This window comes from Heterodontus francisci, chromosome 16 (genome assembly GCF_036365525.1).
Source record: "Heterodontus francisci isolate sHetFra1 chromosome 16, sHetFra1.hap1, whole genome shotgun sequence".
In the NCBI taxonomy this organism is placed as follows: Eukaryota; Metazoa; Chordata; class Chondrichthyes; order Heterodontiformes; family Heterodontidae; genus Heterodontus; species Heterodontus francisci.
This window is the reverse complement of record NC_090386.1, coordinates 90,730,746-90,756,685: the sequence shown is the minus strand read 5'-3', so window position 1 is coordinate 90,756,685 and position 25,940 is coordinate 90,730,746. Positions and strand designations below refer to the sequence as shown.

Sequence of the window (25,940 nt, the reverse complement as noted above, 5' to 3'; positions counted from 1 at the left end):
AAGGTTCCCCCACCAAGCTGGACTGAGGGACTGGATCCATGGGAAACCCCTCGAACTGTATCGTTAATATTCTGAATTGCTGTAAATGTAAAACTGTAATTGACAAGACAATTGTGAAACGGAAGGGTTGGGAAGAAACTCATGACAGTATTGAAGGAAACTGATCTCCCTTGCAATGTTTGTATTTTTTGGTGCTGTTTGGAAACTGTTTGGCAATGTAATTTTTACAGATTTTTATGAATAAAGTATATTTTGGAAATGGAGTTGAAGTGTAGATCAGCCATGATATAATCAAATGGTATTACAGGCTTGAGGGGTTGAATGGCCTATCCTGCTGCTAGGTTCCGAAATACAGATGAAAATAGTTGAAATATATCTAATTGTCATTAATGTTTCAGAGCCCATTCATTGTTCTGACTTTCTAGGGGATGATCGTGACTTCATGCTAGAATTCTGTCTCCTGACCAAGACTACCTGCTTCCCAAGGTGCAGGAATGCATGATATGGATGCAGCCCCTAAAACCAATCAAAGCTATAGCCAAAGCAAATTAGTGTATGTTGTTATTACTTTCACTCCTAGTAGCATCACATACACACATCACGCAGGGCTATTTCTGGGGGACAGAGACAGAGAGAGAAAGGGCAGGGCATATTACATGGATGCAGTCGAATTTTGCTGTCACCTGCAATTCTACCATTGACAGGTATGAAGAAGATGAAGAAGTACAAGAATAGCTGAGGATAGCTTGCCTCTGGTTTGTCAATCACTTCTTCCCTATCTCCGTGACCTCCCCCAGCCCTATAACACTCTGAGATCTCTGTGCTTTTCCAATCCTGGACTCTTGCACATCTCTGATTTTAATTACTCCACCAGTAGTGGCCGTGCCTTCAGCTGCCTGGGCCCTAAGTTCTGGAATTTCCTCCCTAAACCTCTCTGCATCTCTACCCCTCTCTCCTCCTTTCGGTGGAGTTTAAACCCACCTCTTTGACCAAGCTTTTGGTCATCTGTCCTAATATCTCTTTCTATGGCTCAGTGTCAAATTCTGTCTGATAACGCTCCGATGAAGCGCCTTGGGACTTTTTACTACGTTAGAACTGCTATATAAGTACAAATTGTTGTTGTACAAGCAAGCAGCAGCTCTTCAGGCTGTGCAAACACCCCCTCCCCCCCTCTCCCCCTCCCCCCCAGGTTAAGGAATCTCAACCGACTGGAGTTGGCAAACGAGATGTTGCGTTTGTGCCAACTCTTGACGGCATTGCTCTGATTGTCCATGGCACAGCCAAGTTCAGACACAACAGTGAGAAAGGCTGTGGTTAAACTGGTCATGAACTGGGATTTGAATACAGCTAATGACTTGGTCTTGCATGCATTAGTCTAGCAGCTGATGCTTAACACGGTTGGTGTGAGGGATGACCTGGATGTATCTTTAGCACAGTTATAAATATTTCTGAGCTCATCAGTGCTAGCTCTGCAAATGGAATTTTCTTTTCTATTTCTGGGACCCAGCTCAAGCTATCTCAGGTCAGATACAACATGCTGAGATGCAAATTAGAGCTCTCTGCATTCGACTCCAACAATTATCTCAGAGGAGCTGTCCCAGTATGATGTGTCCATTCTCCACTCCAGCCATCCTTTAAGTCTCCCTTAAAGAACTTGCAAATTCGGGATGATTTTAGGTTTATGACCACAGCAACTTGCATTTATATAGCACCTTTAACATAAAACGTCACAAGGCGCTTCACAGGAGCGACCATCAAACAAAATTTGACACCAAGTCACACAAGGAGATATGTTGGACAGGTCACCCAAAACCTTGGTCAAAGAGGTAGGTTTTAATGAGCATTTTAAAGGAGGAGAGAGAGAGGTAGAGAGGAGGAGAGGTTTAGGGAGGGAATTTCAGAGCTTGGCTTGAGATTAGACATTTCACGTTGATCACTAATGGCTAGTTGGAGTCAAACCTGGGTCTTACTGGATACAGTTCTGCCTTGTTGTAGCTCCAAATCCCTTCTGCGTTTTATTACTTTATGATCTTTAAGGTAATTGGCAAAAGAACCAGAGGCAACACGAGGAAACACTTTTTTACACAGTGAGTTGTGATATGGAATGCACTGCCTGAAAGGGTGATGGAAGCAGAGTCAAGAATTATATTCAAAAGGGAATTGGATAGATACTTGAAGAAAAAATAAAACTACTGGGTAATAGGGAAAGAGCAGGGTTGTGGGACCAATCAGATAGATCTTACACAGAACTGGCATAGACATGACAAGTCAAATGGCCCCCTTCTGTGCTGTACCAGTCTATCATTCCATGACTATTATTTAACCTGTAAGGCAGGATATTCATCCGAAGTTCGACCCGTCTTGTTCGGTTAGAGTCAGCTGCCCTTTTTCCAATTCTATCTCTTGGGCCTTTACAATCTCTACACAAAGGAGCAATCAATCACGGGTTTTTTAATCTTGTTGAGCGAAAAGGCAACATTTCTGATTTCTGCAGAGTTTTATTTTTAATTGATTCCTCAGGAACCAAAACACTAAAGCATTTACTTTCCAAAGAGCAGAATTATTTGTGCTAACCACAAAGAAGCACATTGTTAGAATTCTAAATTTCCCTGCAGGCTGTCCAATGGTAAAGCTTGTTAATATGGAATGCATCCTCTGTCAAAAGTTAAGCTAACATATTCAAACATTTTCCATAACTCCAGCCTGAAATTAGGCTGGAAAAGGGCCCCAGCAGTTATTAATTGCCTTGTTGCTCCCAGTTTCAGTTTTCCTGGAGCGTTGGGTTCAAAGTAAACCCTGACCTTTTGTACTGCAAAAAGTAACAGCAGATTTCTTAAAGTATGTAGTCGAGCAAAGCTCTCCCACTGTGCTATTCCTCACAGTTTTCATCTCAATTTAAAAAGAATCTCTTTTGCTCTCTCCTCCTTTTGTCCCACCATTGGCAGCTGTGCCTTCAGATGCTAAGGCCACCACACTCTGGAATTCCTTCCCTTAAACCCCCTAGCCTCACCACCTCCCTCTCCTCCTTTAAGATCCGTCTTAAAACCCACTGGACATTTGCTCCACCCGCCCATTGTCTCCTTCCTTGGTTTGGTGTCCATTCTTTAATTATGCCACAGTGAAGCACTTTGGGATTTTTTCAATATTAAGGATGGCGTAAATGTAATTTGTTGTTATTGTTGTTGCATGGCTGCTTGTCTCTCAATTTGTTTTGGATTGTTTAACCATTTTTCATCTGTGATCCTAGCCATGGTGCATCACGGGCTTTCCGACCAAGGCAGGAATCACAGCTGACCCTAATCCAGTCCTTACCCATCTCCAAGTATATATATATTTAATTATTGATGTACATGAACACATTTGGAGATTAGGCTGTGCTGTGAATCCCCCCATGGTTGGATAGCTCACAATGCTCAATGGCTTGACTCACAGATGGAGAATGGCAATTTGTCTGACGTAGTGCATATTCCAGTTATTCCTAGCTTCAGGAATGCTGAAGGTTGAATTCTTCAGCAAACTTCAATCCACCACACTGGACAGTTATCAGCTGTATCAGCAGGCTGTATTTATAGAAACTATATATATATATAATATATATATTTATATTCGTCTTGTTTATAACTTCCTATTTCTGTCCACCTAGACGCTTCCTCCATTGCCTCACTGGCTTTCTCTGTGCACTTGAAGTGAAATTGCAAATGGTTCTTACATTGCATAGATTTTCCAGCACAGAAACAGGTCATTCAGGTCGTGTCTAAGTTCCATCTCAGCCTCCTCCAACCCTACTTCATCTCACATATCCTTCTATTCCTTTCGCCCTCATGGGCTTACCTAGCTTCCCTTTAAATGTATCTATGCTACTATGCTACTCACCTCAGCCACTCGCTGTGCTAGCGAGTTCCACAATCTCACCACTCTCCGGGTAAAGAAGTTTCTCCTGAATTCCCTATTGGATTTATTAGTGGCTATCTTATATTTATGGCCCTTAGTTCTAATTTCCTTTGCACGTGGTAACAATCTTCTCTACATCGACCAAAATCAAAATTCTGTGGATGCTAGAGTTAACATTTCAGGTTGATAATCTGATGAAAGGTTATTGACCTGAAATGTTAACTCTGTCTCTCTCTCTCTCTCTGACCTGCTGAGTATTTCCAGCATTGTATACAGCATAAATTCACCAGAATTATACCAGGGGATTAAAGGGTTAAATTATGAGGGCAGCTTGCATAGACTATAGGCTTGTATTTTGTGAGTTTAGGAGAATGAGGAGTGTTCTATTTGAGGTGTTTAAAATGGTAAAAAGATTTGATTGGCAGATAGAGACTGTTTCCTCCGGTGGGGGAGTCCAGAAAAAGGGTGCACAACCTTAAAATTAGAGCCAGGCCGTTCAGGGGTGATGTCAGGAAGCACCTCTTCACACAAAAGATAGTGGAAATCTGGAAATCTCTCCAGCAAAAAACCATTGAGGCTGGGGGTCAACTGGAAATTTCAAACAGGTTTTTAAGCAAGTCAGGTGGAGAGAGAAACAGTTAAAGTCAGTCACCAACCTGAAACGTTAACCCTGTTTCACTCTCCACAGATGCTGCCGACCTGCTGAGTATTTCCAGTATTTTCTATTTTTCTTTCACATTTCTCACATCTGCTGTATTTTGCTTTTGTACCGATAGAATTTTATTGGGGAAGGATATAAAACAAACATGGGAAAGTGGAGTTGATGCAGATAAGCCTTGATCTGATAGAATGGTGAAACAGGTTTGAGGGGCTGAGTGGCCTCCTCTTCCTATGTGTCTTTGAGGGACTGAATGGCCTCCTCCAGCCCCTACATTCCCATTCTTACCTCCTGAATGCTCGCCGTGAGCATCTTGGATCCCTGCAAAGATATTGGTCAAGCTGGACTTCCCCACTCCAGAATCCCCAAGCACCAGCACCCGGAAGAGTCCGCAGCCAGAGTCGCTGGAGGCGTCAGATTCTGCCGAGTCCGATGACCAGCTGCCAAGCTCCCTCTCCACAGACTGGCACGAAACCGAGTGGTCAAAGTTGGGTCTCTGCTTCTGAGCGGAAAGGGCCTGCAGCTCCCTCTCCGTGTTGAGGCTGCGGACAGGGTGGGCACGAGGATGTGCGTGATGGTGAGTCGAGGGCACTGGTGAGCTGGCACGTCTCTGCAGCTTGGCGTGGCCGTCGCTCCTTTGGGTGTTCAGAGTCATCTTAGCGGGAGCTGGAAAAATGAAGAATGGAGGAGAAAATAAGAGATCTGATCAGTAGCATTCTTTCACCATTAAACCTTGTCATTTTCCTGCCAACTTTCAGCGTATTATCTGCTACATTGCTTCTCTCTTCAATCTCCCCAACTCCTTCCCTAAAAACATTGACAGGGGAATTGCTGGATGACAAAAGTCCAAGGTTCACCTTGTTCACCGTCTACCATCCTGGTAGTCGCATGATAAAACAATAATGGAGTTGTTACTTAATCTCCATCAATTAATCTATGACAGACCAAGGCATGAGACAAAGGAAACCTTCCAGTGGTGGAGAACTTTGAGACCATAGGTCCAAAATCACTTTTCTCCTCCAACGCACATTACATTCACCACGTCATTTTTCAAATTACTCATTCACTGTTTCCTGAAAGACACTGAAGTACAGTTCCATTCTGTTGCACACACAGTCCGTTCCGTCCTAGCTGGTATAATAGGATAGTCAGTCCTATTGTCCCACACTCAACTATCAACAGAACGTCTGACCATAGAAAAAGAAAGACTTGCATTTATATAGCACCTTTCATGACCACAAGATGTCCCAAAGCACTTTTCAGCCAATGAAGTACTTTTTGAAGTTTAGTCACTGTTGTAATGTAGGAAACATGGCAGCCAATTTGTGCACAGCAAGCTCCCACAAACAGCAATGCAATAATGACCAGATAATCAGTTTTTAGTGATGTCGGTAGAGGGATAAATATTGCCCAGGACACTGGGGTGAACTCCTCTACTCTTCTTCGCAATAGTGCCATGGGGTCTTTTAAGTCCACCTGAGAGGGATGACGAGGCCTTGGTTTAATGTCTCATCTGAAAGATGGCACCTCCAACTGTGCAGCAATTCCTAATTACTGCACTGGCGTGTCAGCCTGGATTATGTGTTCAATTCTCTGCAGTGGTGGGCCGACGGGCCTGTTTCTGTGCTGTATAACTCTATGACTCTATAAATACACGACCTTCTGACTCAGAGGAGAGAGTGCTACCACCAAGTATAAGAAAAAGTCATTCGGCCCAGAAAGCCTGACTGTTCCTTGTTTTCATATTAAACTAGGACAGCTGACTAAAAGATTCCTGGTGCTTCTATTGTTGGCTGCACTCCTAAGTATAAATGGCTTGGCCAAAACAGAACGTACAACATTGTAGACCCATGGAATTGTGGCTTGAACAATCTCCCATTGGATTAAGTGCCTCTTGCCACTCAAAATGAACACAGGATGCTGGTCCAGTTTGGCTGCAGTTCGCTACAATCTCAATTAATCCAACTATTTTTAGATGAGGTGATCAGCTTTGCAGTAATTGCTTTTGCTGAAAGATGACTGAACAACACCAGTAACAACTAGCATTTTACTTGTAATGAAATGTTTCAAAACACTTCACAGGAGTGTTATTAAACAAAATATGACACCGAGCCACACAAGTAGATATTAAGACGTGTGCCCAACAGCTTGTTCAAAGAGGTAGGTTTTAAGGAGAGTCCTAAAATGTTAAAAATTTTCATCCTAAAGGAGCAGGGAGAGGTAGAGAAGTGGAGAGGTTTAGGGAGGGAATTCCAAAGCTTAGGGCCCAGGCAGCTGAAGGCATGGCCGCCAATGGTGGAGTGATGAAACTTGGGGATGCACAAGAGGCCAGAATTGGAGGAGCGCAGATCTTGGCAGAGTTTTTAGGGTGGTAGCAGGCTACAGAGATAGGGAGGGACCGGGGTCACTGAGGGATTTGAACATGAGGATGAAAATTTTAAAACTGAGGCATTTCTGGACTGGGAGTTAAGGTATATCAGCAAACACAGGGGTGATGAGTGAACACGTCATCTAGGGGGGGAAAAAAACTTTTTTCAGTGGTATTCTAGCTTAAGGTGTATTTATTCTGTGCATTACCCTATAGTTCTAGCCTCACAGTCCAAGTTAACTAGGCTGGTTGAAGCCAAATTAATTGTCACTCTTTTCTTCGGCAATGAATGCTGCTCTGACAGATTGTTCTGATTGTGCAGAAAGCATTGTGGCTTCCCCCTGCTCCCCTCCCCAACTTTCTTGCCTACATTGCAACAATGACTATACTTCAAGAAGCAATTCATTGGCTGTAAAGCGCTTTAGGACATTCTTAGGACATGAAAGGAGCTATATAAATGCAAGTCTTACATTCTTTCTCTGTCTGTTGACTGAATGGGCAACGGTCACACATATACTTTTCCTTTTCCATCTTTGCCAATGGGCAGTCATTCATTATGCAACTGTGTTTTAAGTTTGCCGTTCAATGTGTATTACTTTACATCCATCCACGTCATGCTCTAAGCTACCTACTTAATTTGTTTCATTTTCTTGTAATGCTGATAAATTCCTTCAAATTGGGGTCTCAAGCAACTTTTCTATTATCAGAATCACCACCTTTTATAAAGTAAATGACTGGGGTGGGGGCAGAACAAACCTCTTTGCGACTTATAGCTTCTACAATCCTCATCCCAAGAGGTAGGTTTTCCCATTTATTACCAGTCCTTGGTTCCAATCGCCCATCCACTTGCCATTTTTTGTTACAATGTCCACACACTACCAAAATTGCCATTATTGCCACAGTTGAAAAGTCTCACATGTGGAACTTTATTAAATGCCTTCTGAAAATCTGAGTAAATCACACTGGAAATCTCTCATCCATTTATTGATTCATCTGGTCTCAGCACCCCACGGTGCCTTCAATTCGACCTATTTCTGATAAGTCAGTGCTGACTGCTCCTTATAACCTGAAAAGAAAGCTTTCTTTTCTCAGATAAAAGCAAAATATCGGGGATGCTGGAAATCTGAAATAAAAACAAGAAATGCTGGAAATACTCAGCAGGTCCGGCAGCATCTGGCAGTGACCTGAAACGTTAACTCTGCTTCTCTCTCCACAGATGCTGCCAGACCTGCTGAGTATTTCCAGCATTTCTTGTTTTTATTTCTTGCTTTTTTTTCCAGTTTCTGCATCGCTGGACTATTAAATTTAAAAAAATGCCTCATCAGGCTGAGCGACAATATTTTAATAATTAATTTCTCTGCTAACAAGGTGATGGTGTGATATTGTTACGCCCAGAACTGGGAACGCTTGAGTGTCATTTCCACTGATCCATGGAACTAACTGACCCAGAGTGACTTCATCCCATTTTCAGAGTTAAAAGAAACAACGAATAGCAGCAATGTTCTAACCATCATTGAGATTACAACAGATGACAAGAATTTGCCAATCGCCTTGATAAATACTGTTAACATCATTGCTGCCTTTTTCTTCTGCAAAAAGGTTATGAGAAAACATATTGTAAAAGTATCACTTTCGAAACCTATTTGTTGCATTTCTAGCAAGACTTGCGCCGCCAGTACCAAATCGTTCAGGAAAGTGTAAAGGATGTGATTAAAACTTTGCTACGCAAACGCTGTGTGAGAGACTCGCTCCATGCCTCTTTATTATCCTGACATCAAACACTTAAGAGAGGCAACAAGACTTCAAAGGTGGAAAAAGTTAGTCAATCCCTCAAAGCTGTTGAGATAAAGTTCTGCAGTCGACCATACTCCAGCTCAAGATTGCAACCACCCCCACCCCTACATTGTGGCAAATTAAAATTATGACATGTTCCATGTATTTAAGGATAACTTTTACTGCTGAAATGATTTGCACGGTGCACAGAATGGAAAATGCTGCACGCAGATTTTTTTGTTGTTGTTGAAAGTTTGGACATCGTACTTACAGTTCACCATGCAAGTTTAAGCTGTCAGAGTTCCTCGGTTCAGCTGTTTTGGTTTTTACTCCACGGTCGACTTTTTCCCCGCTCTCGGCGATGTTTGCTCCGCTGGGGATCTCAGGATATCTCTGCTCCCTCATACTTAGTGTCTGAGAGACAAAAGGAGCAAGGCTGCTCCCCCTTTATACACCCAATGCTGCCCATGACATCAGGGATTCAGTGAACGTCAGTTCCTTGGCACTGCAAGCACATGTGTCTGTGGCCATCTGACCCTTCAGAGGCCAGTGTCTCCCTCTCCTTTCAAAAGCCGGATTGCCCCCAATTCAGTATGTGTTCAATTCAGATCAAACATGGTGAAACTCGAGTCACTTTCCCTGAGTTCAAATCCAGCCAGAAGGGTGGAGGGAATGCCAGTATGCAAAGCTGCAGTATAAAGTCTCCCAGGGGGGGTGGAACCAACAGTTTCAGCAATGACGAGCGAGTGGGTGGATGAAGGCTGAGTTTAAGCAGGTATGGAACATAATCCAGCAGCTCCACTTGAACTCTCACTCCTGTTCTTCATTACTTCTACTGTTTTTGACCTATTTTTTCCCTGATAATTTCTTACTTTGTCACAAGAACAACTCATTATCCATATAACGCCTTTAACAAAATAAAACGTCCCAAGAAGCTTCACAGAAGCAGTATAAGGGAAAATTTGACACCAAATCACATCAGGCGATATTAGGGCAGATGGCCAAAAGCTTGGTCAAAGACCTGGGTTTTAAGGAACATCTTAAAGGAGGAAAGCAAGGTGGAGACATTCAGGGAGGGAATTCCAGAGCTTCGGGCCCAGGCAGTCGAAGGCACGGACGCCAATGGCGGAGCAATTAAAATCGGGGATGCTCAAGAGGCCAGAATTAGAGGAGTGCAGATATCTCAGAGGGTTGTGGGACTGAAGGCGATTACAGAGATAGGGAGGGGGCGAGGCTTTGGAGGGATTTGAAAACAAGGAGGAGAATTTTAAAAACAAAACATTGCTTGACCAGGAGCAAATGTAGGTCAGCAAGCACAGGGGTGATAGGTGAATGGGGCCAGAGAAGTCATCAGGGAAGGGAGAATATCCCATAAACCTTGGTTCCCATGGCATCATGTGCTGGAGAGTCAGTGACGTTTTTTATCAGGAATCAATGTATCAGTTGTGGCACAATGGGTAGCTCTTATGTGTCTGAGTCAAAAGTCCTGAGTTCAAGTCCCTCCTTTAAGTGTGTTTAATGAGCCTATTTGGATACCTACCTCATGGGGACAGGTAGCGCTGCTGGCCCCAAGCCTGCCTTTGCCAAAATGGCCAGCATTGGGAAAGTGGCACGCTGGCATTATCAGGCCCTGTCCCTGAAAATTCAGCCCCTAATCTCTCCCTTCCTTTGTTTTCCTTACAAGGGAAAAGCCTGCATTACAACAGTGACTACACTTCAAGATGCACTTCATTAGCTGTGAAGCACCTTGGGACATCTTGAGATTGTGAACAACAACAACTTGCATTTCTATAGCCCCTTTTACATAGTAAAACGTACCAAGGTGCCTCACAGGAATATTATCAAACAAAATTTGAGACTGAGGCACATGAGCGGATAGTAGCATAATGGTAATGTTACTGAATGACTGGCTCAGCGATATGAGTTCAAACCCCGCCATGAGAGCTGGGGGAATTTACATTCAGTTCATTAAATAAATCTGCAATAAAACACTAATCTCATTAATAATAATCATGAAACTACTGGATTGTTATAATTGTTCACTAATATCCTTCAGCAGTGGAAATCTGCCATCCTTACTTGGTCTGGCCTACATGTGACTCCAGACCCAAAGTATGCGGTTGATTTTTAACTGCCCTGTGAAATAGTACAGCAAGCCACTCAGTTGTATCAAGCCACTACAGAAAAAAGCACTGTGGGTGTACTTATACCACATGGACCGCAGCAGTTCAAGATGGCAGCTTCTCAAGGATAGTTAGGGATGGGCAATAAATGCTGGCCTCGCCAGTGCTGCTTGCATCCCAAGAATGAATAAAACAAAAAAATTAGGAGAGCTAAGCAAAAGGTTGATGAAAAGTGCGATATAACTGGAAGTCTTCTCACTTGCTATGCTTTGGGGGTTTTGTTTACCCCAACATATGTAAAAAGTTCATCAGCACAAAGCTGTTGTTATTGCCATTGTTGCATCTGCAAAGAAGAAACAGATACTTACAATAAAATACATTGGAGCAGGCAATTTTAACCTAACCCACAAGTTGGGAAGCTGGCGGGATCGAGGGGGACATTGAACTCACCGGAGAGCAATATTGGGCAGGGTGTAAAATCGGCATTCCACCTGACCCTGAAATCAGATTGTCAGGTATCCCGAGGGATGTGGCAGGACTTTTGAGGTAGGATCGGTACTGAGATGCAATGGAGGGATGAGTTGCAGGGGTGCAGCTATACTGTGCTACAACAACAACAATGGCTTACATTTATGTACCATCTTTAATGTAGTAGAATGTACCAAGTTGCTTCACAATTTGACACACAAGCTACGTATTAGGGCAGGTGCCCAAAGATTTAGGTTTTATGGAGCATCTTAAAGGTGGATAGAGGTGGAGAGGCGGAGAGGCTTAAGGCGGGCCGGACAGCCAAAGGCACTGCTGCTAATGATGGAGTGATTAAAATCAGGAATGTGCAAGAGGCCAGAATTGGAGGAGGGCAGAGATGACGGCAGGTTGCAGGGCTCAGGGACGTTGCAGAGAAAGGAATGACTGAGACCGTGGAGGGATTTGGAAGCAAGGATGCGAATTTTTGCAGTGTCAAGACGCGGAATGGTAGACTGTGAAGCACAGCCAACGAAACCCGAGCTAAATCCTGCAGCTTCAAGTTGCCTCTTGGAATAGAGCTCAGCTTTAACACACGACCTCCCACCTCTGCTCCCTTGGCCAGGGTAAGGGAATGTTGCAAAAGAGCAGGACCCAGCGCACCATAATACCAATGGAAAGCTTTCTATCACATGTTACAAACTGCTTGGTTACCAAGCCTGAGTGTTCCCATGGGGACCATCTCATGAAACGGCATTGCAAGCTCACCATGTAACAAGAAAGAGGCAATATAACTGCAGTCCCACATATACAGACAGGAGAAATGTTTGCTGATGAATTTCATCCTTGTAAGTTACAAGAATGCAACTGAAATGACTTGAGGGTTGGTAGTGCCCTCTGGTGTATATTTGCGGATAACAGGCACATAGCTCGTCAGTGTGTTCCAAATGCTCTCACAGTGCATGCAGAATGGAGCTTTTTGCTTCTGAGTGTACGTCAAACTGCTGTGCTTATATGGCAAAAACCAATGTTAAATTTTGGGGAGAGTCAAAATTGCTCTTAATTTCGTAATTCTAGGCAATTATTAAAATTTCTTCCCACCCAACAATTTGCATTTATATAGCACCTTTAACATAGTGAAATGTCCCAGGCACTTCACAGAAGAGTTATCAAACATAATTTGACACTGAGCCACACTAGAAGATATTGGGAGGGATGATCAAAAACTTGGTCACTGAGTAAGGTTTTAAGGAGCACCTTAAAGGAGGTGAGAGAGGTAGAGGCAGAGAGATTTAAGGAGGGAATTCCAGAGTTAGGGGTTACCATTTGAAGATACAGTCAACAATGGCGGAGTGCTTAAAATTGGAGATGCACAAGAGGCCAGAATTGGAGAAGCGCAGAGATCTTAAAGGGTTGTGGGACTAGAAGGGATACAGAGATAGGGAGGGATGAGGCCATGGAGCAATTTGAATGCGAGGATAAGAAATTTAAATTTGAAGTGTTGCCAAACCAGGAACCAATGTAGATCAGTGAACACAGGGATGAGAGTGAACGGGACTTGGTACGAGTTAGATTACGAGCATCTGAGTTTTGGATGAGCTCTAGCTTACGGAGGGTGGAAGATGGGAAGCTGGTCAGGAGTGCATTGGAATAGTCGATAACCCCTTTTAAATGATGTTTCTACTTTACAGAAAGTGCTTGATGAATTAAACACATACATAAGCAGATATGCCTGGGACTAATTGGATATCAGGCATGCATGCTGATTTCTATGGCCTTGGACAATCTGGATTTTAAGGTCGTTCCATGGGTCTGAAAGGTGATTCTGCTAAAATATAACATTCAGCGCTCCAGTTAGACTTTAGTGACTTTACCTTTGAGATTACAACTTTTCTTTTTGAATGGATATTTTCTGTAGTCTTGCCAACACCCATGAATCCTGCGAAGATTCTTCTGAGCGTGGCAATGCATGTCGGAACTTGTACAGAGCTTCTTCCATGTTCCAATTTCTTACCGTGACCATTAAAAGCAGTTTTTTTGCAAATTACGTGATCGTAGATGAATGGTAAACAACAGGTTGCCTTTATGTATTGCCTTTAACAGGGTAAAAAAAATCCCAAGGCACTTCACAGAAGTGTTATCAACCAAAATGTGACACCAAGCCACATAAGGAGAAATTAGGACAAGCGACCTAAAGCTTGGTCAAAGCAGTAATTTTAAGAAGCATCTTAAAGGAGAGGAGAGGTAGAAAGGTGGAGATGTTTAGGGAGGGAGTTCCAAAGCTTAGGGTCTAGGCAGCTGAAGGCACGGTTATCAATGGTGGTGTAATTAAACTCAGGGATGCGCAAGAGGTCTGAGTTTGAGGAACAACTCAAAGTGATGCTCAGAATGAATTACTTTTGACTGCAATGATTGTTGTTATGACGGCAAACACTAATTCTGTTTCCTCTATTTAAGTAACTATGAGACAGAGGGATAAATAGGGTTAAAAGGAAAAGGTTCTGGTTTCTATATAGTTGCACTGGGATATTTTCTTTCAATTGACACCCAGCCTCAACACCTTTTTGGGGGAGAGAATTCCAGATTTCCACTACCCTTTGTGTGAAGAAGTGCTTCCTAACTTCACCCCTGAACGGCCTGGCTCCAATTTAAAGGCTATACTTCCTTACTCTGGACTCCCCCACCAGAGGAAATAGATTCTCTCTTTCTAACCTATCAAATCCTTTAATCATCCTAAACAGCTCAATTAGATCACCCCTTAATCTTGTCTACGCAAGAGAATACAAGACTAGTCTATGCAGGTTATTGACTCAGCAACAATGTAAGAAAGCTGGATGTCAATACACAAAAGGAGACACTGGGAGGGGGTGACACAAAGCTTAGTCACAAAGAACGATCTTAAAGGAGAGGGAGATGGAACGCCGGAGGGGTTAAAGCAGGAATTCTAGAATGTGGGGCCCAGATGGCTAAAGGTGAGGTGACCAACGTTAGATCCAAAGGGAAAGGAGGCTGGAGTTCTTCATTTCCTATTTCAAAATAAAAACACACCTAATTTATTATACATGCTGCCTGGAAAGTCTGTGATTCCTACCCATATTATACAGAGTCTTAATTTCTCCGTTGACAAAAGGGAATCGTGCGTGATGCAATCAAGACTTTCCATCAGAATTATCAATTTCCATTGGAATTTCCACTGGCCCTTGTAACTAAATAGTGTTGCTATGGTGATGGTATCTGGTTCCAAAGCATTGTTAAAAATTCAGTAGCTTGCCTAGCAATGGCCGTACTCTCAAGTTCTCTCCAGAACAACAACTATTCAGATTCTGTGAGTGTAAAGCTAGAGGACTCAAGTTTTAAAATGGACAGGACTCAACTAAGACTGGACATCGGAGCTGCTTTTTCTACCGCAGGAGATGTGGATCTGGAGGAAAGACTTATTATTGTCAACAACATTTTATGATGTGCCCGTCAGTCAGCACTTAATAAAAGTTGCTTAAATATTCTAAGTTGGCAGATTTTCACACAGCTAAATTTCTATGACAGTGATTTTAACAACAAATTCATAAAGCGTTAGTCTTTCCCCTGGCAACCTTTGCTTATAGAATCATACAGCACAAGAGAAGACAATTTGGCCCATCGTGCCTGGATAACTCAGAGAGCTGGGTCAATTAATTCCACTCCCCTGCTCTTTTACCATAACCCCACAATATTTTCATTTTCAGGTATACATCCAGTTGCCTTTTGAAAGTTACCATTGAATCTGCTTTCACCAACCACCCTTTCAGGCAGTGCATTCCAGATCACAACTCACTGCGTCAAAACAGTTTTCATCATCAACCCCCAGTTTATTGCCAATTATCTTAAATCTGTGCCCTCTGTTTACCGACACGCCTGCCAGTGGAAACAGTTTCTTCCTATCTGCTCTATCAAAACCCCTCATAATTTTGAACACTTCAATTAAATATGCTCATAATCTTCCCTGTTCGAAGGAGAATAATCCCACTTTCTCTAGTCCCTCCAGATAAGTGTGAAATCCACCATTGCTACTACTATTCTGGTAAATCTCCTCTGCACCCTGTCCAAGGCCTCGACAGTCATTCTAAAGTGTGGTTTCTTGATGGTTTACTTTGATGAGAATTGCTTCTTTGGGATGAAAATATATAAATTTGTTTTAATTGAAAAAAACAGGGCAATTTAAAATTGATGAGAAATTAGGACTATTTTTTTCACTGCAGTAACTCAATGTTATTTCTGTAACCTCCAATCTCATGTGCAAATGACCTAGCTCTAAATTTAGGGTTATGCCCCCCTGTCTGCAAGGCCTGACCAGAGGAGATTGTCTACCATATCCAATCCTTTAATCATCTTGAACACCTCCATCGGATCACTCCTTAATCTTCTATACTCGAAAGAATACAAGCCTAGTGTTACGACTGGGTGAGGAAGGGGTCTCAGGCTCCCCTCTCTCGTTTGGCCGTAACAGGGTTTATCTTTTTAAAAACAGTGATTTTAGCTTACCCCCTCAGTGAGCCCTTACTCACTCACTCTCATTACAATTGCAAATGAATCAATCTGACAGGTTTTCTTGGATTTAAGCAAGAAAGGTGTAAGTTTATTAACCTTATCACACTAACCCGGTTAAAACCACTAAAGTACGCGACGCGTCCATGCTTACATGCATACAAGAGGCACACACACACATACAAATAGAGGGGAAGAAAGAATTGGGAGATTGAAATAGAGTTGGTAATAAATGCAACACAAACACTGTCCTTAATGTCCTTAATTTAACCCAAAGTCTTGGAGTCCTCGGTGGGGGTGGCCACGTGCACAATTCCAGGCTTGCTTCTCTGGTTCCAGAAGGCCGAAGAGAGGTTTCAACTGTTTGCTTGTTTGTCATCTGTAAATTTCTAGTCTTGGTCCAGAAGCTGCCACCGTGGTTTTCCTGGGACTTTGCTGGAGACAGAGACAAAGATAGAGACTTTTTTCCTGTCAGTCCAGTTGCAGTCTTTTGTTTCCTCTGAGGCACAATTCAGCAAAGCTCAGTGTTACCAGCAGGTCTGTCATGTGACCATCTCTTTGTTTGAAACAGCAACTTCTAAAGGGGTCTTTGAACTTCAGAGGCCATCAGACATACTCGGTAGGGGGGAAGTTTGGCTCTTTCTAAAGTCAAATGGTGTTGATCACCACTATTGCCAAGACTGATCTCGCCAATTGAATCAGGAAGCACTCCTATTCTTCCAGCTAGACCGGGCATTTTTCTGTCTCTCAGCCAGCCCTGGTCTTCTCAGAATGCAAATGTGCAACCAGTTTTTAGCTGTTCAGTTCTACTTTTTCTTTGAAAAAAAAGTCATTTGTAGCATCCAGTAAAAGAAGGTCTCAAGCAGTATTCCAAATGACGAAATGAATATGTTTCCATTTGGCAGGTGTGATTTCCATCATACTCTTCTATTCAACGTGTCCTCCTAATTTAACCCTTTGAGCCTCAGCATCATTCTGGTGACTGACTTGAGACAACTCCAATACCAACCCAGTCTCTCTGGTTGCTCATGTTTCTGGCCATGATATCACACTGGTGAAACGTATGATATTTCATCTGCAATTATTTATTGTTGTGGTACCACACAATTCTATTCTTGCTTTAAGATCCTTTTTTAGGATGCAGGATCTGAAGAGTAAGATTGGGCAGTGTCATGCTGGGCCCCCACCTGCCAAGAATGAGGCATATTAATTTCACCACATAGACATTAAATTTCAAATTGTTGCTGTGAAAAAGAGGCCTGTTACATGGGATGCCAGACACTTGGCTGGAAGACTTTTACACACCAATAGGGACAAGAGAGGTTACTCCTCTTATCCATTTAACCCACAATGGACTTTGAGCACCAGACATTGAGGGCAGGGAAGCGCATTCCAGGCCCTGCTAAGATGATACAATCCACAGAGCCAAGATATGGTCAGACTAGCTATTCACATAACTAATCTGCTTGGCAAACTCGGGTTTTCTGAATTGTACAAACAGTTTGAACTGAGAGTGTCTGTCTGCTCTTGGACTGAAAAGATTTCTCCTGGCTGGCTCACCACAGCCTCTCCTGTCTGCTCCCATCTCTTTCTCACTGAACTCCAAATCCAGTAAAGATACATGAACTCCAAGAGAGAAAAGTCTCCTACAGCAAACACAGTTTAAGAATACTGGGCGCCAACGAAAAACAAGATCTATCTACAATCAAGGACTCTACAGTGAGCTCTAAGATCCGTAACAAAAATCCTCTTCAGAGATTGCCTCAAACTTTTCCACTTTATTTTTCTACTGCTCTTTTCTGTCTCTATCTGCATGTGTGTATCACATATGCATGCTAACGTGGGCACGTCACGTAGGCGTTAACTGAATTAGAGTTTAAGTTTAATAAATTTTAACCTTTTTTCTTTTAAACCTACAAAAGCCTGTTTGTGTTGGTTTCTTTGCCTTATAATTGGAAAGCGGTGAACAAGGATTCACCAAGGGGGAGCTAAAAACACGATGTTTTAAAAATTACACCCTGTTAAGGTAAGACCAGGTGAAGGCTGAGAGGGAACCCTTTCTCACCTGGTCGTAACAGCAGCATTGACAAAGGCTTTGAAGTTGTATTACTATGGAGCACATGCTATATTAGAGATCCTGTACTTCACCTGAGATGTAAAACCAAGGTTCTGTGCACCTGCTCAAGTGAATGTTAAAGCTGTAATGGGAAGACTTTAATTTAGGAATCTGGCAAGCCAAGAGCAAATAGGTTAAAGGGGTTTCATCATTCAATCGTGCATTGAGAGTTATAATCCTTCTGGGATGAGTATATCCAAAATATTGAATGGTACTGACATTCTCAATCAATAGTATGTACAATTAAATATTATGAATTTTCAGTTTGAGAAGAATGTTTTCTTTCCATGGTAGATTTAGGGAATTTTTAGAAATATATGAACTTGGTGGAAAAATGTCAGAAATGGAAAGAGAGGAAAATGACCAAATAATGACTGGATTTATATGTTATTTATGGAGTGGTAAATTTAAAAACAACAGAACTTCTGTAACACAGGCTAAGTTTTGGATAAAGTTTTATTTCTGCACGATTGTTATCCAGGCTTTCTCTGCATCTTCTGTACACTTTGTAATTCCAGCTCAGGCCATTCAGTGGAGACATATATCAGAATGCATCATTGAAAAGACCAGGCCATCCCCACCCCGGCCAATATTTGAAATAGCACAAGAGCCTGGGGTTAAATGGGAAGGCACTCTTCTCTTGGGATGTTCAACACAACGTCCATGTCTGGGGTGCACCTGTCGGGCCAAGGAAAGGGGAGTTACTATTGTGAGTGAATCAGAAGAACTGTATTAATACATGTTTCAATGACTGTAGTTCACCAAAGCCAACATGCAGCCTGTACGTCCAATGTATCAAAGTAAAAACCTTAAAAGATTAAATAAATGCAACTAAGATTTTTTTTATTCATTCGCGGGATGTGGGCAGTCAGCCATCATTTCTTGCCCATCCCTAGTAGGACCTTCTTGAATACAATGGAGTGGCCATTGCAGAGGGCACTTGAGTCAACCATGTTGCTGTAACGTAACAGGCCAGACCAGGTAAGGACAGCAGATTTTCTTCCCTAAAGGACATTAGTGAACCAGATGGGTTTTTACACCAATCCAGCAGTTTCATGGTCACCATTACTGAGAATAGGTTTTTATTCCAGGTTTTATTTATTTGAATATAAATTCCCAGCTGTCAAGGTGGGATTTGAACTCCAGATGATTAAACAAGGCATCTGGACCACTAGTCCAGTAACATCACCACTATGTTAGCATATCCCTACATGCTACATAAATTTATCTGGAATGTGTCACACAGCAAAGGGGCTGATAGTGATGCAACTGGCACCCCCACTGACTGGTGCCAGTTTGAGCAAGGCTGAAACTCTCGGGTTGATGTTAAATCTATAGTTTTAGGCCCAGAATGTTTTAATTCCCAGCCCTTGCCTTAATGCTCAGATCAGTTGCCGACTGGCAGTTGGGAGTGGAGGTTTGAACAGATAGGAGTAAAAAACAAACTGGCATTTGTATAGCACTTTTTATGACCCAAGGACGTCCCAAAGCACTTTACAGCCAATGAAGTAATTGTTCAAGTGTAGCCTCTGGTAATGTAGGAAATGCAGCTGCCAATTTACGCACCAGACCCCCACCATCAGCAATGTGATATTGAAAGGTAAATCTGATCTAGTGATTTTGATTGAGAGATAAATATTGGCCAGAACAATGGGGAAAATTCCTCAAGCTCTGCTTCAAATAATGCCATGGGATCCCTGAGGGGACAGATGGTGTCTCAGTTTATCGTCTCATCCAAAAGGCAGCACCTCCGACAGAGCTGCACGCCTTCAGTACCATACTGGAGTATCAGCCCTGATTATGTAGGAAGGACCACTAGCAAGAAGCTAAATCATGGGGAGAAGGGGGTGGAGTCTCCGGCATCAGGAAGTGGTGGGGGAGGGCATTCTAGTCTGGGGCAAGGGAGGTTGTGACTTTCCTTGTGGGTCTCTTCTTTCCACATCCCAGCTTCAATCCCACAGTAAAGGCCACTCAGACTTCAGTTACATTACAGACAGGGTCCCTTTAACTCAATATGACCTCAGTTAACATTGATCCATGAGAATTCCATCCTACTTTAGTAGGCTGCCTTGACGCATGAAGATTAATATCTGAAATACAGCATGGGGGGAGGGTGCAGGAGGGGAGGGTGTAAGGATTGGGATCCAAGCAGGAAAGTAACCTGCTTGCCTTTAATTGTCCACTTTTTAAAATTCATTCATGGGATGTGGGCACTGCTGGCTAGGACAGCATTTGTTGCCCATCCCTAATTGCCTTGAGGTGGTGGTGGCGAGCTGCCTTCTTGAACTGCTGCAGTCCATGTGGGGTAGGTACACCCACAGTGCCTGGTTCTGAAAGGTGGTGGGGATAGGGTTAAAATCAGCCCCTCGATGTCAAACCCATTTACCACAGACTCTTCATCTGTATAGTTATAATATCTGCTGTGGTGGGGGTCAGTTAGTTCAATTGACTAGAGATGATGCAGAAAGATGCCAACAGCACAGGGTCAATCCCTGTACCGGCTGTGGTAGCTCATGGAGGCCTTGCCTTGCCCCAGTCTTGTGGAGCGGTGACGTTTAAGCTATACATTACCAACGGTCTCTCTCTAATGTAGAGAGGTTCCTTTGGTACTACGGCTAGAACAATATCTTCTGTTCTATTTACACATTTGGGTTTTCACAGGACAACGTTCTACATGAGACACTGCCTCATGGCACAGCGTGTGGTTATTTGTACTTCTTTTCAGGGTGAACTAAATTAGAACTCAGGAACGACTGAACAGGTTGGGGTTCTCCTCTCTAGAAAATAGAAGGCTGAAGAGATGACATAGTAGAGGTCTTTAAGATAATGAAGCGGTTTGATGGGGTAGATGGAGAGATCTTTTCACTTGTGGTGGGGAGGGGGAAATAAACATAAGATAGTCAATAATAAATCTATTTGGGAATTCAGGAGAAACGTCTTCAGAGTGGTTAGAATGTTGATGCGTTACTACAAGGAGTAGCTGAGTATAAATTCATTTAACAGGAAACTCGATCTGTATACGGGCAAAAGAAAAGAATAGGTTATGCTGATAGGTTGAGATCAAGTAGGGCATGGAGCAGAAATACCAGCATAGACCAATTGGGATGAATGGCCTGTTTGTGCTGCAAATTCTTTATATGTAATAATGTTTATTTTGCTCTTTTTTGGCAAATACCTTCCCTGTGTCTGCGTGGGTTTTCTCCGGGTGCTCCGGTTTCCTCCCACAGCCAAAAGACTTGCAGGTTGATAGGTAAATTGGCCATTATAAATTGCCCCTAGTATAGGTAGGTGGTAGGGGAATATAGGGACAGGTGAGGATGTGGTAGGAATATGGGATTAGTGTAGATTTAGTATAAATGGGTGGTTAATGGTCAGCACAGACTCGGTGGGCCGAAGGGCCTGTTTCAGTGCTGTATCTCTAAATCAAAAATCAAATCTAAATCAATATAGGGGAGGGCCCACTACACTGGTGTAACTAGTTACTGAAATTATGCCAGTAAATGGATTAAACCTGGATAGAGGCTGGAGGTTGGGAAACCCTCACACCCTATTAGCAATTTTCTTTTTAGGGTTCTGCTATTCAGTTCTCCCCCCCCCCCCCCCCCCCCTCACCCCTTCAAGGCAGCCCTTAGCAAAATAACTTTTTGAGAGTGGGACATTTTCCCATGGGAAACTTAAACTAGAAAATAAAGATAAATATAAAAATTGAAGAATATGTCTTGTGCTTTCCTCTCTGCTGTTCAACGTGGAACTGATATCACGTGGTTCCACTGTGGCGAGATGCAGACGACTGCACCAGGAACACTGGACAAGTTGAACAAGAAACAATCCGGCTGTTCAACAAAAGACGCAAACAGCGTTACTTGATCTGCTTCTAACCCTTTAAACCCCGCCATTCCTTCACAAATATCAGAATGTACCTGAACAATGTAATTTATATAGCGCTTTCAACATCGTGAAACATCCCAAGATGCTTCACAGGAGTTTTATCAAATCAAATTTGACACCGGACCAGACAAGGAGATATTAAGGTCAATGCAACTTTCACATGGGGAAAATAATCTACTCACACAATCACTTGCTTGAAGAGGTAGGTTTTAAGGTGTGTCTTAAAGGCAGCTGGGGACTATTCCTCAGCCAAAAATGCTGATAAGTAACACAATTAATCTGTCAGCCAGTGCTGTGTTTAAAATATGGCCGGGATTTTATCCAGGCAACGGGGGTCTCGAGCTCCAGCAAAAGTGCCACTAAAAGCCCCACGTCATCCCCTACTGTGGGAGGCCTACCAAATCAAGTGCCAATTAGGCACTTAACTGGACAGCAGTGGGACTTCCATGGGATCATGGACCCTGGCGGCGGAGGTCCCGCCCTCAGAGCTGCCAGCCAATCAGAAGCTGACAGCTCTTTAACTGAGCAGCACCACCATAAAGGCCAGTGGAGCACCCATCCGAGGCCTAAGAGCAGCACTGGACCCAGGCTACAGATAGTTGCAGGGGAAGAAGGGTGTCGGGGGTCAGCAGCAAGGGAAGGGGGGTGTGACTCACAGCTGGCCCCCCATTTCTGATGCCGGGTCCCTCGTTCAGGCACTAAGTGCCTTTTAACCAGGGTCTTCTCCCACCCGGAGCCAGCAAACAACCCGCACGGCTTTACTTGCCATGCTTCCTGTGCGGCAACAGGCCCGACTGCCGCTGGGCTAATTGCGGTGGTGGGATGAGGCCCTTAATCGGGCCTCATTTGGTAGTGGGATGAGAAAGCCGTTCACATGCCTTCCTGTCCCAGACTTAATTTCGGCGGAAGCGAGAAGCTGGCAGGGGCACCCCCCCCCAGCCCACACACTATATTACCTGATTACATGCTCTCCGCATCTCCAAACCCGCTGAGGGGACAGCATAAAATTCCCCCTCCCCCACGTCCCCTGATATTTTATGCATCTTTGTCTCTTTATTGTCTTCACCATTGGCGGCCGTGCCTTCAGCTACCTAAGCCTCAAGCTCTGCAATTCCCTCCCTATGCCTCTTCACCTCTCTCACCTCCTTTAATACATTCCTTAAAACTTACCTTGTTGTTGCATAACAGGCACTATATAAATGCAAGATGTTGCTACATATAATTACTGTCCACCCTGCATTGGAGCTCATGCTACACATTTCACATGGGGACCATGTCAGTTGTGACAGGATCACACTCAAAGCATTCACTCAGAGGCAGTGCAGCATATTGGGCTAGGAGTGTTAAGAGACACAAACATTTAAAAAAAAACTTTGTTAATAATTCCCCCTAATACCTAGATAATATAGGCTTACACTCCAATGCCATACTGAGGGGTAACGCCAGAGGTTCTGCCTTTTGAAGACGTGTTCAGCCAAGGCACTATCTGCTTTCTGAGGAGAATGTAAAAAGATTCCTTGGGCACTATTTGAAGAAAAGCAGGTGAGTTCTCCCTGGTGCACCGGCCAACATCTCTCCCTCAAGCAACATTTACAATATATGATCTGGTCATTTATTTAATTGTGGTTGTGGAAGCTTGCTGTGCACAAATTGCCTGCTGCAATTTCTTACATCACAGCAATGACTACACTTCGAAAGAACAGTCTGTGAAATGCTTTGGAATATCTGAGGTCAGCAAAGGCGCTATATAAATGCAAGTCTATTTTTCAGTTAAAAAGTCATGCATGAAATAAAATCATATAGTTTGTTTACATTAATGCGCATCTCCCATTTCTTTTAATATATATAATTCTTACAAGAGATTGACAGCTAAGGGAAAGCAGCAGAAGACTGAGCTGTGTTGGGTGACAGCTGCCATCTGCACGCTATATTTAGGAGAACAACTAAATTTAGCAGAAAAATGCAAGTACTAACAATTTTCTTTTAACAGAGAGGTTACTTTATATGGTTAGACCGTCAGTGAGGAAGCCATAACAAACGTGCATTTTTATCTGTTGTAGTCCCTTCAGAAATCAGCATGCTGTGGAGGATATTTTATTCATTTCCTCTTATTAGGGAGACACACATGAATATTGTAAAGGGACTTACTCCCACTACATGGAGTTAGTGCTGAATTAGACACAATTCATGTCGTAGCCTCAGCTAGCCCTTTTAATACTGGGCGCAGCGAGAACAGAAATCACTTGTAAGTTATATGTAACAGTGATCCCGATCCAGGAGTTAAGCAATTCTCAATTGCTATACATAGTAGAATTAAGTTTTCACTGTGCTCACAGTTTAGCTCGAGATACCAAATAATGCAAATCTTCACAAATGGATTTACGATATTGTTACACACTGCAAATGGAGGTCGCAGACTGAATTATGAATAAGCATGGAGGGAAGTGCTGATGAAGAATGACTATCACGAGTGCCCATTCCATTCAATTTTAAAAGGCCATGTTGCTTGAAATATAGGACAGCAGCAGGCCATTCAGCCCCTTGAATTAGCTCCTCCATTCAACAACATCATGGGTGATCTGCAACTTAAAAAAATCAAAAGCTAATTAAGTGCTCCAGTGACACTGATTGAGACTCATCCACCATGGAACTCATCCATTCAGTATTTATGTCTCAGGCTTTCATTTTGGTTGTGGTTTGATGTAAATGTAATTCATGAGAGGATTTTTTAAATAATTATTTCTGTGGAACTCTTTCCTTTTGAAAGCTCTCCTTGTATCAGCGCGTGACTCTGCTAACTTCATCTGTAAGTTTCAGAGGAGCTTTTGCTGCCAGCTACTGCTTTCTTGAGTTGCATATTTGTTTGCCATCCCACAGCAGTTGCAGATAAGGAGCAGCGTCTTGGTATGCCTGTGACTGTTTAGTGGAGTGGCTTCCTGTTGCGAGGGTAATGTTTCATGGAAGAGTGGAGTTTGCAAGTTCTCCCTGTGACCGCGTGGGTTTCCGCCGGGTGCTCCGGTTTCCTCCCACAACCAAAGACTTGCAGGTTGATAGGTAAATTGGCCATTGTAAATCGCCCCTAGTGTAGGTAGGTGGTAGGAGAATGGTGGGGATGTGGTAGGGAATATGGGATTAATGTAGGATTAGTATAAATGGGTGGTTGTTGGCCGGCACAGACTTGGTGGGCCGAAGGGCCTGTTTCAGTGCTGTATCGCTAAATAAATAAACAAACTCCATCTACTTGCCGTGGTTCCATAATCCTGAATACACTTGCCTAACAAAAAAAAATTAATTGAGTTTTGAAATTTTCAATTGACCACAAGCATCCTTAGATTTTTGGGGTTCCACAGTTCCTGTGTGTGAAGAAGTGCTTCCTGACATCAGCCTAGCTCTAATTTTAAGGTTATGCCCCCTTGTTCTGTACTCTCCTACTGGAGAAAAGCTTCCCCCTATCTACTCTGTCAAGTCAATCATCTCAATTAGATCACCCCTTAATCTTCTATACTGAAGGGAACAAGGATTTCCTGGTGAGAAACTCTACAGCAGTGTTGCTATACGTGATACAACGGCAGGACAAGGATCTAGAGACAAGGGCAGAGTGATTCCTTTCACTGTGGCCCCTGCAAACTAGCTCTGAAAGTGCTTTTGGGTGATTTTTTAGACCTGAATTGATCAGCGATGCACAACGTTATTGTATAAATTGTTTACTTTTTAAATTAAACACAAAGAAAAAAAAGAATTTAATAAATTTGTTACAACCCGCCACTTGTTTCATCTGTTTATCCTTGTGACTCACGAACATTACAGGCATATGTTGTTCTGATGAAAGGTTATAGCCCTGAAACGTCAACTCTGTATCCCTCTCCAACAGATATTGTCTTGACTGCGAAGTGTTAGCAGCATTTTCTGTTTTTCTATTACATATAGTGGTTCTGAAGTGAGTAATTCTAAAACTAAACAAGTAGCTAGTGGCACTTGTCAGGACCAGGTGAGAAAAGTGTCTGGGATCCATTACTATCGTCACCTGGTATTATTGTACAGGATTTAATTTTAAACACACTGTTTTGAGCCCCCCCTTTTGTGAATCCTTGCTCACAGCTTTCCAATTATAAGGCAAAGAAATGAGCACATCAGGTT

General features: G+C 42.9%; 2 protein-coding genes across 7 annotated transcripts in view; both read right to left on the bottom strand.

Moving 5' to 3' along the window:
* rem1 (RAS (RAD and GEM)-like GTP-binding 1) overlaps nt 1-9,380 on the bottom strand; it is a 59,644-nt gene extending 50,264 nt beyond the window's left edge. For all 3 annotated transcript variants that reach the window (XR_010976590.1, XR_010976591.1, XM_068048625.1), the window contains exons 1-2: nt 8,962-9,380; nt 4,838-5,215 (exon numbers count right to left, since the gene is read on the bottom strand). Coding sequence is in view for 1 of the 3 variants with exons in the window: in XM_068048625.1 (XP_067904726.1) it covers nt 4,838-5,215; nt 8,962-8,971 (388 nt within the window). In the remaining 2 variants the exon portion in view is untranslated. The remainder of the gene's footprint in view (nt 1-4,837; nt 5,216-8,961) is intronic.
* An 8,973-nt stretch (nt 9,381-18,353) lies between these two features.
* Nucleotides 18,354-25,940, bottom strand: part of c16h20orf96 (chromosome 16 C20orf96 homolog) — a 45,352-nt gene continuing 37,765 nt past the window's right edge. For all 4 annotated transcript variants that reach the window (XM_068048855.1, XM_068048853.1, XM_068048854.1 and 1 more), the window contains one exon: nt 18,354-18,593. In XM_068048855.1, the coding sequence (XP_067904956.1) occupies nt 18,533-18,593 (61 nt within the window). In that variant the 3' untranslated portion in view covers nt 18,354-18,532. The remainder of the gene's footprint in view (nt 18,594-25,940) is intronic.